Genomic DNA, 18,905 nt, shown 5'->3' with positions numbered 1-18,905 from the left:
AAAATAGAAACAAAAAATCCTTAACATGTCCCCCTCATGTGACAATGTCACATGGGATGGGACACCTTCATAATTTGCACTAAAACTTTATTAAAGATTTTTAAATCCGTACATAAAACCTCATCCAACCGGTGGATGAAGTTTCATGTTTTTTCTAGTGCCCGCCTGGGTTCCTGGCCTGCCCACCAACCTTAAGGTTGGACGGGCAGGTCCATTAATTGTTTCAATGATCCTGATTTTGCTGTGGGCCTGCCTTCCTGAAAATTTAAATGGGGCGGGATGATGTCAGGGGTTCCACCCAACGTCACCCCATGTCATTTTATGCGTCAGCAAGTGGGCCCCGCCCCCTGCTTAACAACAGCAAAATTCTGCCCAAAGTGTTTTACAAAAGAAGCAAAGTGCGAGGTGAGAAAAAACTTTTTCACACAGCAAGTAGTTAGGATTTGGAATATACTGCCTGGAAATGTGGTAGGGGCAAGTTCAATTGAGGCATTCAAGAGGGCATTGGATGAGTATTTAAATAGAGACAATGTGCAGGGATCTGGGGAAAAGGCAGGAGATTGGCAATAAGTTAAAATGCTCAGAGAGCCGGTGCAGACAAGATGGGCCGAACGGCCTCCTTCTACACCATAACAATTCTGTGACTCTATTGCATTAAGTTAAAATCTCCATTAATTTTTATAGATAAGAAAATAAATATGAAATTCTGATTAATAATTATCACAATAAAGTGAAATTCATTCTAAAGGCTTTGAAATTATTTTGCCTGTATTGCTTAATTCAAATATTTAATCTTTAATTTTGCTTATCTTTTTCAGCATGCACTTCAAACCATGCCACGCCATATTAGCAGTGATGCTTGTGGTCATAATCTTCTTTTACATGAAAATTACACCAACGAATTTACTTCCAGTCATGAAAAGTGACAAGCATACTTTTAACCTGCACTTGAACCTCACACCACCGGGAAAACTAACTTTTCTGTCTCCATATGGAGGAAGCTGGTAAGCCTTGTTGTATAATATTTATTATTTGAAATTAATCCTATTCTAGAAATGATTCAATGGATTCTTAATTCTGTCCTTGAAGTAGCTATGAGCCTTTTTTAATGTCCAAATATTTCAAGTTTCCTTTATTTAAAGCAGAAAATTGTCAGCAGTTGTCAGTCTATCATTGAACGGCACTTTAAAATTGGTGGAGGTTCCCCACCCCCACACCCCCTGCCCCACCCTTAGTACCCATGAGAGATTGGCTTTTGGAGATTCCAAGCATTTTCCATTGTTATTATATGAATGAGTGGAGCATCATCCAAACTGTCAGGGCCAATAGCAGTGCCTGCCTGCTAGTAAACAATCCATGGACATGATTCAACCGTAATCAAAGCCTTTCTAAGTACCAGCCCTACCTTTGCCTGATTATGTTGAGCCCTTCTCCACCAATACTGTTTATCTGCCCCAAATGGACATGTTACAGACTGGATTTAAACAGCACCAATTTCTCCTCTCACCATCCGTCCATAAACAGAAAGGTGTTTTTGATTTACTCTTCCCTTTATAAGTGGTGGCGTATTTCCCAACCACTCAGTTTAGATATGATCCAATTTTATATTAATAACCCCACAGCAAACTCGAGGTACGATGAATTCAAAGGGTTTGTTTATTTGCACACACTCAAAAAGTGAGTGGGGTGGGGGGTCACAACATTGCCCCCATTGCAGTTATACAGTGAAAGAGGGATAGAGAAAATAAAGATTCACAGCGCAGAGGCCACAGAGGAAAGAAATAATGTTTCACATGGGTTCCAGAGTCTTGAATGAAAGTCTACTGAGGTATTCCTTCATGGAGATTAGCGGGTTGAAAACTGGTGCTGTATAATTCACTTTTCCAGTGGTATTGAATTCACATGATGAGAAAGGCATGCAGAGATGAGTCAGTCTTGTAGGCGATGGTACAGAAGTTCCAGTAAAATCAGTGTGTTGGGGCAGCTGTTCAACCTGGGCAGAGCCCCTTAGCTGTGGGGCTGTTTGTGGGATGGTAAAATGGCAGACTGAGCTTGCAGTTCCACATAGCAATATAATTGGTTCCACATTGTCTTTGATATGGGATCCCTTGTCTGGATCCCTGAGATGGTTAAATGTCCCAACTATTAAGAATTGAAAGGAAGGTTGTGGGGCCCTTTGTCCTAGCATATGAATAGACTCCGGTTAGCCAGCCTGGGTTATGAAATGCAGATGGCCTTTGTATAGCTCTCTTTTAATTTGGTTTCTGCAGCCCACCAGGGGGCTCATTAGTGTCTCTTCAGAGGTAACAAGGTGCAAGTTTCTTCAACATTGCCCTTTTGTTCGAGGGTCATAGACAGATATATATTCAGCCATTTTAAAAGGTCATTGTCCAGATTTAAAATTTTAGAAATAGCCATGAGGATATCGGTATATCTTTTATTTAAAAAATATACTGTGTAGGGTCTGATGCACCTCAAGGCATCATGCTCAGCTGCTTCATGATGCCAAGGCTTTGGGGAGCAGCACTGTGCACTAGCATTAGCAAAAATGTTGAAGGGATAGCAAGGAAAAGTGATTAGAAAGAGCAGGGAAATTATGGCTGTCAGATTGATGTCCAATAATGAATGGAAAGGGCCAGGAACAAGTATCACTCAGCAGTCAAGACAAACAATTAATGAATAGCTGTTTTAGAACAGAATTGAAGACCTAAAAGGATAAAGATGCGCATAACTATCAATACTTCAAATACAATAGAATATGATGGCTCATTGACTGCAGGTGACACAAGGTCACATGGGAACTCTGAAGTTTATCTAATTGAAGCAACTCACCCCACGAGGATATGGCTAACAAGATAATTCTTCTTGATGCAGCTATCAATGTTTCAGCTATTGTGTTTGAGAGAATTCCCTAAAATTGCATAGAGTTTCCAAGTCATAACCATTAAGGACATAAGATTGTAAGATATCTGACTTCCTATTTGTTGAGAAGTGCCCTTAGAAACATTTTTTTCGGTTAATCACAGGATATTTTTAAATGGAAGGTGATCTAAGCAGGAAACTCAATGAATGTTACTAAACTTGAAATAAGTGGAAGTAAAATGCAAAAGCGGATGACATTGGAAAAAAATAATGAAAAATGTAGCATTGCATAGACCAAGAAAAAATGCAGAAGGCATACAGAGAAAATAGAATTATTAACTTAAAGTGATTTATTTTTAATTTAGGATAGCCTAAATACAATATGATGGTAATGAAATTATTCCCGGTACCTCTGCATCATTTTAATATATCATTAAGTGATTCTTCAGCTTCACGTTCCATTCACTGAAGGAACTGAAATTTATCATATTTGTGATGATAATCATCTTCATTAATTATTTTAAGTATACAGAAGTTAACATCTGCACATCAGATATTGATGTGCGTTCATGCCAGCATGGAAAGCATAAGTCAGCACAGAGAAGAGTGAGAGATGTGAGATGTGGCGGAATGCCATTGCACAGCAGAGCACACTGCATTGGGCAGGAGAAGTCAATTGGCTAGAAATTATTTTTGGACATGGGAGTCACGATTCACAACCTGCCCACGCCTGGTCTTGACAAAGTGGCCAACATGTACCCACTTCATCTGCATGATTGTGGAAAAAATTGGTGAACTGGCTGTGCTGCAGTAGGCTCTTGAATGCTGCTGGTGAAAACTGCACTGAGCAGGATGTTCCGGCAACATTATTTGTAGACCACGTGGTAAAGGCAGCCTGCTCTTCTTAAAGGTAGGGTTGTACCTTAAAGGGAAGCTGCCCAAAAAATTTGATGCAATGTAAATTCTTGAAAAGTAAACACTTTGGCTAACAGAAGGATCCATAATGATGGATGAGGTGCTGGAGGCAATAGTGGTGGATGTGTGCAGAAGGAGGAGACGCTATAGTCCTTCAGGGGTTCAAGAGACTGTTAAGAACTACCCTCAGGAGGGAATGGGAGAAGATGCCCAGGACATCCCAAGTCTTGACCCAAGAACCTGGCAGCAGTGCCACAGGAGGTCTAATAACTTCACACGCATGATCAGCCTCAGAGAATGCATCCTCACGTGACATCTCCTACTCATCACATCACCAACCTCATTGCAGCAAATCTCAATCACTCACCTAATAGCATTCTCTGGCACTTAGGCCACGCACCTAACAGCCATATGACACCTCACCCTCACACACCTATCAATGTTGCCAGCCGCACACCCACTTCTTACAGCTTCCACGTGCCTCCAGCTATGCAGCCTGGTAGGAACATCATCCAAATACTGTGCTGCACAATCACTAACATTCTGACCTCTCACTTGCAGGAAAAAACTGGCAGGGGTCAAAGATACCTGGTGGAGATAGTTCTCTGCATCATGGGCTCCATACAATCCATCATCACTGAAAACATTCAGGATGATGGCATATTTCTCACTTATGTCCCTTGTCAGCTCCCAGCTCATCCTCATCCTGTGTGTCTGGCATGATGAACATGTAACTGATGGTGAAACCCTGGAACTCTTGCATCCCACTGCAAACCCCACACCCCACTTCCCTCAATCCAACCTACCCTTCTGAGTTGGTCTGGCAGCAGCAGCGGAGAAGAAAAGAGTTGACGTTTCAAGTCCTCATGACCCTTCGACAGAACTGAGTGAATCCAAGAAAGAGGTGAAATATAAGCTGGTTTAAGGTGTGTGTGGCGGGGTGGGGGGTGGAGAGAAGTGGAGGGGGTTGGTGTGGTTGTAGGGACAAACAAGCAGTGATAGAAGCAGATCATCAAAAGATGTCACAGACAACAGAACAAAAGAACACATAGGTGTTAAAGTTGGTGATATTATCTAAACGAATGCGCTAATTAAGAATGGATGGTAGGGCACTCAAGGTATAGCTCTAGTGGGGGTGGGGGGAGCATAAAAGATTTAAAAATATTTAAAAATAATGGAAATAGGTGGGAAAAGAAAAATCTATATAGTTGTAGGGACAAACAAGCAGTGATAGAAGCAGATCATCAAAAGATGTCACAGACAACAGAACAAAAGAACACATAGGTGTTAAAGTTGGTGATATTATCTAAACGAATGTGCTAATTAAGAATGGATGGTAGGGCACTCAAGGTATAGCTCTAGTGGGGGTGGGGGGAGCATAAAAGATTTAAAAATATTTAAAAATAATGGAAATAGGTGGGAAAAGAAAAATCTATATAATTTATTGGAAGAAACAAAAGGAAGGGGGAAGAAACAGAAAGGGGGTGGGGATGGAGGAGGGAGCTCAAGACCTAAAGTTGTTGAATTCAATATTCAGTCCGGAAGGCTGTAAAGTGCCTAGTCGGAAGATGAGGTGTTGTTCCTCCAGTTTGCGTTGGGCTACACTGGAACAATGCAGCAAGCCAAGGACAGACATGTGGGCAAGAGAGCAGGGGGGAGTGTTAAAATGGCAAGCGACAGGGAGGTTTGGGTCATTCTTGCAGACAGACCACAGGTGTTTGTCCCTACAACCACACCAACCCCCTCCACTTCTCTCCCCCCACCCAAACCCCCCCCCCACACACACCTTAAACCAGCTTATATTTCACCCCTTTCTTGGATTCACTCAGTTCTGTCGAAGGGTCATGAGGACTCGAAACATCAACTCTTTTCTTCTCCGCCGATGCTGCCAGACCTGCTGAATTTTTTCAGGTAATTCTGTTTTTGTTTTGGATTTCCAGCATCCGCAGTTTTTTTGTTTTTACCCTTCTGAGTTCCTCCTTTAGGCACCCAGGAACTGTCATCTGCCCTGAAACAGGAGCCAAGGTGGAGGAAAGAGAGCAACAAAACCACACTGATGAAAAGGCCCTGTCATTTACAGACACTCACAGCTACCAGCTTAAATATTGGTACTGCACATGCCTTGGGCAATAGTATAGAATTGAGATGAACATATCATTAGTCATATGGGCATGAGTACAGCCTGGCCAGGGTGAAAGGATGGCTCATTTGCTAGCTCACCAGGAGGCAAGTGGCAGATGAGTGCTGCTGCAGAGGACGTAGATGCAGACCTTAAAGGGGCACCATACAGAAGAGCACTGAATGGACATGCACACCAAGATGTTGGATGCATTGGCTGACCTTTTTGTTTATTCATTCATGGGATGTGGCATCGCTGGCCAGACCAGCATTTATTGCCCATCTTTAATTGCCCTTGAGAAGGTGGTGTTGAGCTGCCTTCTTGGACAGCTGCAGTCCATGTGATGTAGGTACACCCACAGTGTTGTTATGGAGGGAGTTCCAGGATTTTGACCCAGTGACAGTGAAGGAACGGCGATATATTTCCAAGTCAGGGTGGCGAGTGGCTTGGAGGAGAAATTCCAGGTGGGGGTGTTCCCATCTATTTGCTGCCCTTGTCCTTCTAGATGGTAGCTGTGGTGGGTTTGGAAGGTACTGTCTAAGGAGCCTTGGTGAATTCCTGCAGTGCATCTTGTGGTGGTACACACTGCTGTCACTATGCGTCAGTGGTGGAGGGAGTGAATTTTTGTTGATGGGGTGCCAATCAACTGGGCTGCTTTGTCCTGGATGATGTTGAGCTTCTTGAGTGTTGTTGAGTTGTACTCATTCAGTCAGGTGGAAAGCATTCCATCACACTCCTGACTTGTGCCATGTAAATGGTGGACAGGCTTTGGGGAGTCAGGGGCTGAGTTACTTGCCGTAGGATTCCTAACCTCTGAACTGCTCTTGTAGCTACAGTATTTATATGGCTAGTCCAGTTTCTGGTCAATGGCAACCCCCAGGATGTTGATAGTGGGGGATTCAGTAATAATAATGCTATTGAATGTCAAGGGGCAATGGTTAGATTCTCTCTTGCCAGACAGCCTCCTGTCAGTATCAAAGGAACATGGAGAAGTCAGCCTGCAGCTGGGAGAGGGGTAACACAAAGCTTGACCTCTCTGCAGCCTTTGCTTCATCTCCCTATCATGCTGCTGAAACAGAGGAAATGCCAATGCTGCCCCTATAATTGTGGAAAACCTTGTGTGGATATGTCATCTACTCCTCTGCCATCCCTATGAGAATGAGTCAATATTTTCTGGAAGCCAAGAACTCACCAAAACATCTTCAAGAACACTCCAGGTTGCGGCCAGACATTTTGCAATAGAAATATATTGTAAAGAACTATCTTACTTGGATTCAGGATGCCTGGTGCTTTAAATAATGCTAATGCAGTGTCCATTTTTGCATCTTCACACCACTTTTTCATGACAAAATAATGCAGTTAGTGCCTGTACATTTTTTGCCCAAATTTGGGGTATTGGCATCACATCAGCTGTTGGCTGAGTGACAGCAGGATAACACTACATCAACGTCTTCCAGAGCACACAGAGAATACAGCCACATACATCCATATCCTCCAGCAATGCTGCACAGGTCAGGCCTGTCGGCAGTGCATCATATCCCTGGGAAATGGAGGTATGCATTCCTATAGTTTTTACACTACTGAAAATTCCCTGCTAATGTGTTCACCTAAACATTGTTATTGCTGATATTTGAATTTATAGTCAATGCTCTGAAACAAAGGTAACAAATTAAAGCCTTCCATTTACTCAATGTTTGTGTGTCTCAGCCTCACACACATGCCTGGCCAAGATCTTAGGGACAGAATAACAGAAGAAAATACATCACTATGAAGGAACCCAAAACCATTCACCTGAGGTTTTCAATAATTATGATTTAATGTTTAAAACATTTCCAGACCAGGTTGGGAAGGGTCAGAACATGGTTGAGTAGACCTATTTTATGAATCAGGGCAATATTATGTACATTGAATAAGACTATAATAACTAAACATGTGAATGTTTTTCCTTTTATTTGTCACTTTGGTTTATGTCAACTTTAAATCCTCTGCAGGATAAATGGCAAAAATGATTGCAGCTGCAACATTGGGAGACAATTTCATTTAAAAGCATTTTATGATCAGAAAGATATTTTCTCAGTTGAAGAAAGGAGAAAACTACAGTATGAACAACATAGAAAGAGGTATCGAATTTTTTAATGCTGTTGTTTGAACAAATAGTAACTCTCACAAAGCACAGTTGATTTTCCCAGCAGTCAAAATCTTGCACAAAGTAATTCTAAATTAGGATGCAGAATAAAACTTCCTCTACTCTTCCTCAAGAACGTGCCTCAGTCCCAAACTCAGCAGGATTTCCCTGACCTGTTATTAATGCAAATTTAAAACATAAGAAATAGAAACAGGTGAAAATCATTCTCTTTGTGCATGCTCCATTATTGAATAAGATCATGACTGTTCTTCTACCTCAGCTATACCATATCCCATGATGCCCTTAGTGTCCAAACATATTTTGACTCTGACTTAGTCTACTCATTGACTGAGCATCCACAGCTCTCTGGAGTAGAGAATTCCAAAGATTCACAACCCTTTGAGATAAGGAATTTCGCTTCATCTCAGACCTAAATAGTTGACCCCTTATTTTGAGACTGTGGCTCCTAGTACTAGATGCCCCAGCAAAGGGAAACATCTTCCCAACATCAGCCTGTTAATCTCCTTGAGAATTTAATGCTTTGATGAAGTCACCTCTCATTCTTACAAACTCAAGGGAGACCAAACTGGATAAAATATTACATAGCCACAAATAAATCCAATAGGAAATTCAGGAGAAGCTTCTTTATGGAAAGAGTGGCAAGTATGTGGAATTAATTTCTTCAAGGAGTACTGTAGGTAAAAGCATAAATGAATTTGAGAATCTAGATCAGCACATGAGGAAGCCAATATCAAAGGTTTCAGGAAATGGGAAGAGTTTGCCACATTTTCTCTCTGATGATGTAAACACTTAAGTTAATGGTGGGTTTCTCATTTCTGCATCAGCAGATGCAACCTTTCAGTACCCCATCAGACGGATCTAAGAAATGGGGCTGCAATGAGTGACTGCAGCTCAGAATTCTGAGTTGACTCAGCAGAATAGTAGCATCTGTGGGGTCCATAAAACATTCTGGTTGTAGAGCATTGACCACCCCATTGACTGGTATAAATATGCCATGTCATGACCTGTCAGACTGTTAATCAGCCAGAAAATATTTAGGAGCATAGGATATAGACTTTAAGAGCAGGAGTAGTGTAATGAACTTCATGTACAAGACAGGTTTATTATTTGAAACAAATAACTTTATTACATAACTCATTTAGAAACTAAAAGCAAAATACTGCAGATGCTGGAAATCTGAAACAAAAACAAAAATGGCTGGAAAAACTCAGCAGGTCTGACAGCATCTGCGGAGAGGGACACAGTTAACATTTCAAGTCCGTATGACTCTTCATCAGGATTAAGGAAATATAGAAATGTGGTGAAATATAAGCTGTTTGAGGGGGTTGGGACAGGAAGAGCTGGATAGAGGGCCAGTGATAGGTGGAGGCAAAGAAGAGATTGTCAAAGATGTCGTCGACAAAAGGACAAAGGGGTGTTGACGGTGGTGATATTATCTAAGGAATGTGCTAATAGGTGACATTAAGGGTAGAAAGCAGGACAAGCAAGTGACAGATGGCCCTAGTGGGGGTGCGGTGGGGGGAAGGGATCGAAATGGACTAAAAGGTGGAGATAAAACGATAGATCAAAATAAATTTAAAAATAGGTGGGAAAAGTAAAATATAGAACAGAGGCCCAAACAATCCCCATCCACCACTACGCTCCTCCACCTGGCTGAACTTGTTCTCACACTGAACAATTTCTCCTTAAACTCCTCTCACTTCCTCCAAATAAAAGGTGTGGCTATGGGTACCCATATGGGCCCCAGTTATGCCTGTCTCTTTATGGGGTATGTGGAACATTACTTGTTCCAGTCCTACTCAGGCCTCCTCCCACAACTCTTTCTCCGGTACATCGACTGCTTCGGTGCCGCTTCATGTTCTCGCCTGGACTAGGAAACATTTATTAATTTTGCTTCCAATTTCCATCCCTCCATCATTTTCACATGATCCATCACTGAAACTTCCCTCCCCTTCCGTGACCTCTCTGTCTTAATTTCTGGTGATAGACTGTCCACCAATATTCATTACAAGCCTACCAACTCTCACAGCTACCTCAACTACAACTCCTCACACCCCGCTTCCTGTAAGGACTCCATCCCATTCTCTCAGTTCCTTTGCCTCCGTTGCATCTGTTCTGATGATGCCACTTTCCAAAGCAGTTCCGCTGATATGTCTTTCTTCTTCCTTAACTAAGGCTTTCCACCCACAGGGCCCTCAGCCGTGTCCGGTCCATCTCCCGTGCATCCGCCCTCACTCCTTCCTCTCACTCCCAGAACCAACATAGGATCCCCGTTGTCCTCACTTATCACCCCATCAGCCTCTTCATTCAAAGGATTATCCTCTGCCATTTCCTCCAACTCCAGTATGATGCCACCACCAAACACATCTTCCCTTCACCCTCGCCGGCTGCATTCCACAGGAATTGTTCTCTCCGGGACACCCTGGTCCACGCCTCCATCACCCCCTACACCTAAGCCCCCTCCCACGGCACCTTCCCATGCAACCGCAGAAGGTGCAACACCTGCCCCTTTACTTCCCCCCTCCTCACCGTCCAAGGGCCCAAACACTCCTTTCAAGTGAAGCAGCATTTCACTTGCACTTCCTTCAATTAATTCTACTGCATTCACTGCTCCCAATGCGGTCTCCTCTACATCGGAGAGACCAAACGCAGATTGGGTGACCGCTTTGCGGAACACCTTTGGTTTGTCCGCAAGCATGACCCAGACCTCCCTGTTGCTTGCCATTTCAACACACCACCCTGCTCTCATGCCCACATGTCCATCCTTGGCCTGTTGCAATTTTCCAGTGAAGCTCAATGCAAACTGGAGGAACAACACCTCATCTTCCTACTAGGCACTCTACAGCCTTTCGGACTTAATATTGAGTTCAACAACTTCAGATCATGAACTCTCTCCTCCATCCCCAAACCCTTTCCGATTCCCCTTTTTCCAATAATTTATAATTGTTTTAATATATTTTTCTTTTCCTACCTATTTTTAAATTTATTTCAATCTATTGTTTTATCTCTACCTTTTAGCCCATTTCGATCCCTTCCCCCACCCCACCCCCACTAGGGCCATCTATCACTTGCTTGTCCTGTTTTCTATCCTTAATGTCACCATTAGCACATTCCTTAGATAATATCACACCGTCAGCACCCCTTTGTTCTTTTGTCTATGACATCTTCGGCAATCTCTTCTTTGCTTCCACCTATCACCTCTATCCAGCTCCAACTGTCCCACCCACCTCAACCATCTTATATTCCACCTCATTTCTATATTTCCTTAGTTCTGTTGAAGAGTCATACGGACTTGAAATGTTAACTCTATTCCTCTCCGCAGATGCTGTCATACCTGCTGAGTTTCTCCAGCTACTTTTGTTTTTCTTTTAGAAGCTACCTGCTTGAGCAGGTCTACAACTAGAAAGTTCCTCTCTTAAGATTACATGTGCTTAAGGCTGATTCATCAACATAATCACATGATCCCTAAAGGCAGTGGGAGAGTTTATACCTACAATCACTAGATTTCTTCCACCTTTAGTTTTTTTTTACATTTCCTTTTTTTAACATTCATTCGTGGGATGTGGGCTTCATTGGTTGCGCCAGCACTTATTGCCCATCCCAAGTTGCTCTTGAGAAGGTAATGGTGAGTAGTCTACATGGTGTAGGTATATCCACAATGCTGTTAGGAAGGGAGTTCCAGTGACAGTGAAGGAATGGCAATATATTTCAAAGTCAGGATGCTGAGTGACTTGGAGGGGAACTTCCAGGTGGTGGTGTTCCCATCTATCTGCAGCCCTTGTCCTTCTAGATGGTAGTGGTCATGGGTTTGGAAGGTACTGTCCAAGGAGCCTTGTTGAACTCCTGTGGTGCATCTTGTAGGTGGTACACACTGCTGCTACTGTGCGTCGGTGGTGGAGGGAGTGAATGTTTATGGATGTGGTAACAATAAAGCAGACTGCTTTGTTCTTGACGGTGCCAAGCTTCTTGAGTGTTGTGGGAGCTGCACCCAACCGGGCAAGTGGGGAGTATTCCATCACACTCCTGACTTGTTGCCTTGTAGATGGTGGACAGGCTTTGGAGAGCCAGGAGGTGAGTCACTCTTTGCAGGATTCTTAGCCTCTGACCTGCTCTCATAGCCATTTATATGGCTATTCCAGTTCAGTTTCTGGTCAGCGGTAACCCCTGGATGTTAATAGTGGGGGATTTAGTGATGGTAATGCCACCGAATGTAAAGGGGTCATGGTTGTATTCTCCCTTGTTGGCAATGGTCATTGCCTGGCACTTGTGTGGCTGGAATGTTACTTGCCATTTGTCAGCCCAAGCCTGCATATTGTCCAGATCTTTTCTTGCTGCATTTGGACATGACTGCTTCAGCATCTGAGGAGTCATGAATGGTGCTGAACATTGTTCAATCATCAGCAAACATCCCCACTTTTGGCCTTATGACGGAAGGAAGGTCATTGATGAAGCAGCTGAAGATTTACACAGAATATTTTACTTCACAACATATACATAGATACACTGGTCATGTGATTAAAGATTAAGTATCCGAGATGGTTTTCTAATTCCGTTAGAGCGGTGTATAACTCCACCATTTGAGATTCTCCCACTGGATCGACATGATCAGGAACTGCAGCATCAGGTACATCTGTAGAAAGTGGCAGTTCAGGATTAGACAGTTCAACAGAAACATCAGGTATGTCTATTCTAGGTCAATCTGTCACATCAGGGATTAAAAGTTTGACATCAATTACAGGTGGAATAGCTGGTTGTCGGAATGTCTCTCTACTCCTTAGATGATCCATATATTTTCAAACAATATGGTCTTCCACTTCCATTTGAAATGACAAGGGTCCAGTTTCAGAGACAATTATGCCAGGAACCCAACCAGGTCCATTTCCAAAATTCTGCATGAAAACTGTATCTCCCACAGTAAATCTTCAAGCTGTGCTATGAATATTGTGATTCAATTTTTGACGACTCTGATTCTTCTCTACCTTCCCCTCTAACACCAGGTTTAACCTTGTCCATAGGTGGCATTTCATGAGTAATTCAGACGGTGTTGAACCCGTAGTTGCCTGAGGAGTCATACAATAGTTGAGAAGAAAACGTTGTTATGACTGAGCAGTTGGTAAAGCTGAATTATTTTTAAAAATCCCAGAGGGAAACTTGAAACAACTGCCATAACCTGTAATTTTAAGTACTTTATTTGAGATGCAACTCTAAATTCAGGAATCAGACCACCAGTTCTCGAGAGGTTTTATATTAAGCTAAATTAAACATTTTATTACTTTACACAAGTTAAATATATACACATGACTCCAAATTACTACGTTCATAACTTTTAAAAAATTCCCAAACTAATCTCCATTAAGGCAACAGCAACTCATAGACTTAACCAGACACCAGACAAAGCATTTTCACTTTACAAATTCAAAATGAGGTTCTTTTCACTTTGGTTCCTGTGGAGACAGTTGGAGGCTTACAGCTGCTTTTGATCTCACTTTGCCTCTGCCCTACACACACAAACTGCTGAAGTCATACCTAGCACAGCCCATTGAATGTAAATCCTCATTGTATCACCAGCCTCTTTGAACTGCACCTTTTAACAATAAAACCTCTTTCATAGCACCAATTGTCTTAGTAATATAAACATATTGCTTGGTCTCTGTTAGCTGGGTGGTAGTTTTCACCCCACTTCTTGAATGCTGTATTCAAAAAATGGAAACGCACTCTACCTCTCTGTTTACATCTCATAACTAGTACATATCAAAGCACCCAAGCTAGCTGACTTTAATCAAATTAAGACACACCCACAGGCTAAACCTCTATTTTAAAATAAAAATATTTTCCAATAATATTGTATACATTAAAAGCTTCGTGACAATGTGAAAGTTGAGTTTCTAGATAGAGTTTCTTTGGATAACCTCTTCATTCCTGATTTGAGAGATCACACCACTCTTTCAGCTAACTCATTTCATGAGGGATGATATCTTGCTGTTTTAATATGCTTAATTCCATTTAAACTCATGAATCTCTGAAATTCTGTATTCGTAAAGACAGCACTATTATCTGAAACAACGACTTCTGGTAGGCCATGTACACTAAAACATTGGCACAGTTTTTCAATAGTTGCACACGATGTAGGTGATCTAACTTCATACACATCCACCCATTTAGAACACACATCGATGATCAATAAAAACATGGTACCTAAGAATGAACCTACATAATCTATATGTAGCCTAACTCAGGGTCGACTAGGCCACTCCCACGGATGCAGTGGAGCTGAAGTGGGCAACTTCTGTTGTTGCTGACACTGGAGACAGTGCTTGACCATGCTTTCAATGTCCCTGTCAATGCCTGGCCACCAGACATAGCTTTATGCAAAACAAAAACAGAATTACCTGGAAAAACTCAGCAGGTCTGGCAGCATCGGCGGAGAAGAAAAGAGTTGACGTTTCGAGTCCTTATGAGGACTCGAAACGTCAACTCTTTTCTTCTCCGCCGATGCTGCCAGACCTGCTGAGTTTTTCCAGGTAATTCTGTTTTTGTTTTGGATTTCCAGCATCCGCAGTTTTTTTGTTTTTGTTTTTATAGCTTTATGCAAGCATCTTCATCTTCAATATGCCTGGATGCACATATTGGAGCTCTGTCAAGAGTGATTCTCTTCCTTGCGAAGGGACAATGCTCTTGATCCCCACAACAGGATTCCTTAATTCTGTTTTACAGGCGTAAAATGGTCTTATCTCTTCAGACACTGGTGATTTCAACCATCCTTGCAATACCTGGTCTCAGACTTTCGACAAAATTGGATCCCTGTTTGTCCAATTCCTTATTCACACATACCGGTGAAGAGACCAAGAAATTCAGGAGAAGCACAACTTCTTGTGGCACTGGAGCATGTACAATGCTACCTGGTAAAGGAAGATGACTGAGTGCATCTGCATTTGCAATATGCACACCAGGATGTTGCGTAAAGGTATACTCATACGCTGATGAAATCAAAGCCTAATGGTGAATTCTTGCTGAGGCTATTGGCAGAATGGCTTTATCCTCACAGAATAAACTCATTAATGGTTTATGGTCTGACACAATGGTGAAAAGAAGAAACTGGTGGAATTTCTTCACTCCAAATATACTGATAAACTTTCCTTTTGAAGTTGTGAATAACCCTTCTCAGCTACAGAGAAGGTCCTGCAGACAAAGCCAATTGGCCTTTCAGAACCATCTTCCATGCTGTGTGTTAACACAGCTCCCACACCATAAGGAGGATCACAGGTTAGTATTAATTATTTTGATGGGTCATAATGTATCAGTAGACATGATGAATGTAATAGCTTCTTGACTTTCACGAAGACTTCTTGTTGCAAATTCCATGACCAACAATGATTCTTTCTCAATAATAAGAGTAATAGTGCTAACGCGGTTGACAAGTCTGGCATAAAACAACAATAATAATTTATCATGCCCAAAAAAGACTTGAGTTCAGTCACACTGGACAGAGAGGGCACCTCTTTGATTGCCCTAACTTTCTCCTCAACTGGATGCAACCCCATGGCATCCAGCCAGTGGCCCAAATAAGTGACTTCTGGTGCTTGGAATATACATTTCTCTTTCTTCAATCATACATCACCTTCCAAAAATCTTCTTAAAACCTCTTCTAGGTTGGCCATTGACCCTCTATCAGGACATTACCTAGGTAAGCTACTACTCGGGGAAGTTCTTGCAATAGACTTGCCATGGTCCTTTGGAAGATTGTAGACGATACTCCAAGGGGTAGGTATGTTTATTAGTACAGGCCCCTATGCATGTTGATGGTTACATACCCTCTGGACATGCTATCCAGCTCTAGCTGTAGGTATGCATGGCTCATGTCCTATTTGGTATCGGATTTTCCTCCAGCTAGCTTTGCGTATAAGTCTTCTATCTTCGGTTTAGAATATTTATCTAGTTTGGCTGCCTGGTTCACTGTCTCTTTGTAGTCGCCACAGATGCAAATGGTTTGATTAGGTTTCATCAAAGGAGCTATAGTCGCTCCCCATTCCAGAAATTGGCCTGGCTGGATCCAAGTGGCATAGTTCTGTATCCACCTTCTCCTTTAGGGCATAAGGCACAAATTACAAACTACCAAATACAAATACAAAGACCACAAAATACAAACACGGCCTCTTTGAACTCCATCTTTTAACAATAAAACCTCTTTTATAGCACCAGTTGTATTAGTAATATAAACATATTGCTTGGTCTCTGTTAGCTGGGTGGTAGTTTTCACCCCATTTCTTGAATGCTGTATTCAAAATATGCAAACGCACTCTACTTCTCTGTTTACATCTCATAACTAGTACATATCAAAGCACCCAGGCTAGCTGGCTTTAATCCAATTAAGACACACCCACAGACTATTTGTAGCCAGCACAGATGCAAATGATTTCATTAGGTTTCATCACAGGGGCTATAAGTTGCTGCCCATTCCAGAAACTGGCCTGGCTGGATGATGCCTGGCTTCTCCAAGTGGCACAGTTCTGCATCCACCTTCTCCTTTAGGGCATAAGGCACAGGTCTGGCCTTAAAGAAACAGAGTGATACCTGAGAATCTACATATAATTTTGCTTGTAAGCCTTTTATCTTTCCCAATTTGTCACAAAATACATTGTCGTATTTCCTCAACAGGCTTTCTCCTGTTCTCACTTGAAATATTTCAGATCAATTGAGCTTCATTTTTTTGTAACCAGTCGCGGCCAAGTAGTCTAGGTCCTTCGCCTGTCACGACGATCACTGGAAGCTGGGCTGTCTGTTGCCTATTGAACACGGGTATTGTGACAATGACCTTTACCTGCATTGACTCTCCAGTGTAGGTCTTCAGTTGAGCTGTGGTTTGCTCCAGATTCAGTGGCTGGGTACCTTCATTTAGGTATTTAAATGTATGTTCTCTTACCACTGTGGTTGAGGCTCCGATGTCTACCTCCATGACTAAAGGCTTCCCATTCACTTGAAGGGTGACAGTTATTGGCTCAGTTTTCACTGCTTTGTTATTGTATAAGGAATAGATATTAGTATCAGCAGCTTCTGGTTCTGTTATATTGTGCACTTCAATCATCTTGGCCTGCTGTCTGATGGGCTGTCTCAATTTAGCCCTGCATTGCTGTAGAACGTGCCCTTTTTTGTGGCAGTAATGGCATTCTGCCTCCTTAAATCTTCATGTTTCTGGTACATGGAGCAGGATCTTCCAGTTGGCAAGTGGGAGCGGGGCAGGGGCGTGGCCCACTTGCCGACGCATACAATGACACGGGATGGTGTCGGGTGGAACTCCCGACATCACTCCGCATCATTTCCATTTTCAGGTCAACTGGGGCACAGCCAAGTCAACTGCCCACCTGCCAACCTATCAACAGCCTATTGAGGCCATTGAAAAAGTAATTAAAATCATTAATGGATCTGCCCGTCCAATCTTAAGGTTGGATGGGCAGGCCAGGAGCCCTCACAGGCTTCAGGAAAAGCATGAAACCTCATCCACAGGCAGGATGAAGTTTCATGAGGGTATTTAAATCTTTAAGAAAGGTTTCAGTAAAACTTATGGATATGTCCCAACTCATTAGATAGTGTCACATGAGGGGACATGGCAGGGAAAATTTTTAAACATGTTTAATGAAAGTTTTAAATCTGAGCTGATCTCTCTGAGGCAGCACTTTGCCTCAGGGAGACCTGTGCACTCTTGCACGCGCATGCAATATTAATATGCATGCAATATTAAATCGATATTAACTTCTGCAAGTAAATGGAGCTGAATGGCGTCATCGCGAGCACCACAAACCAACTGGTCCCACAACTTGTCATTGAGTGTGTCTTCGAAGTTGCAGTGCTCAGTCAACTTTTTCAACTTTGCTATATAAGTTGCGTTTGGATTCTCCTGGGGCCCTTACTCTGGATTTAAACATAAAACTCTGCATAACTACCAATGGCTTTGGCTGAAAATGCGTCTTCAAGAGGTCTACCAATTCATGGCTGATCTGATTGTGATCTTTCAACCCCACCTTCCTGTCAGCCTTCCATAACACTTGATTTCCTTGTCTAGCGAAAATCTATCTAACTCAGCCTTGAATAAATGACCCAGCCTGCACTGCTATCTGTGGAACAGAATTTCTCAGACTAACAACACCTTGAGAGAAAAAAATTTCCTCATTTCCATCTTAATAGCGAGACCTCTTATTTTTAAATAATTTAGAATTGGGTGCCTTCAGGGCCATCAGGCTGGGGATGAGCTTATATGTCTCACTTCCACAGATACTCAAAAGAATTGCTTTCTGCTTCTCCTCCGCATTTATTTCATTCGTCACAAAATAAAAACCTAGGCACTCTAAATACAGGCTCTAGTCTTCCATGAACATGTCATAAGGGTCGATTCTGCCAAAGAGTGGCATGACTAGTAAGTATACTATTCTTTCTTTCCTTAAGAACTGATGTACTCACATTCACAAGGCGAGGTGCAGCGTTGGAGCTATTTATCCTCATCACCAATTGTAATAAACTTGATGTACCGGACAGGTTTCTTACTTGAAACAGATAGCTTTATTACAGAGCTCTTTTAGAAGCTACATGCTTGAACCAGGTCCACGGCTAGAAAGCTCTGCCCCTTGGATTACCCGCACTTTGGACTCACTCGACTGTACAATCACATGAACCTAAAGGCAGCAGGAAAGGTTATACCTACAATCACTACAAGTAGGCTATTATGCCCTTTGAGCCTTCTCCACCATTTGATAAGATCATGGCTGATCTGATTGTGATCTTTCAACCCCACCTTCCTGTCTGCCTTCCATAACACTTGATTTCCTTGTCTAGCGAAAATCTATCTAACTCAGCCTTGAATAAATGACCCAG

The 18,905-nt window shown here is 42.3% G+C and overlaps 1 protein-coding gene across 1 annotated transcript in view; it reads left to right on the top strand.

The window, feature by feature from the left end:
* Positions 1-356: 356 nt before the first annotated feature.
* The window catches only part of LOC121269221 (beta-1,4 N-acetylgalactosaminyltransferase 2-like), a 55,521-nt gene continuing 36,972 nt past the window's right edge, over positions 357-18,905 (top strand). Inside the window, exons 1-3 of the mRNA XM_041173764.1 lie at positions 357-405; positions 819-1,004; positions 7,888-8,016. Coding sequence (XP_041029698.1) covers positions 820-1,004; positions 7,888-8,016 — 314 coding nt within the window. The 5' untranslated portion in view covers positions 357-405; position 819. The remainder of the gene's footprint in view (positions 406-818; positions 1,005-7,887; positions 8,017-18,905) is intronic.

This window comes from Carcharodon carcharias, chromosome 23 (assembly GCF_017639515.1).
Source record: "Carcharodon carcharias isolate sCarCar2 chromosome 23, sCarCar2.pri, whole genome shotgun sequence".
Classification (NCBI taxonomy): domain Eukaryota; kingdom Metazoa; phylum Chordata; class Chondrichthyes; order Lamniformes; family Lamnidae; genus Carcharodon; species Carcharodon carcharias.
This window is presented reverse-complemented; position numbering and strand designations above follow the sequence as displayed.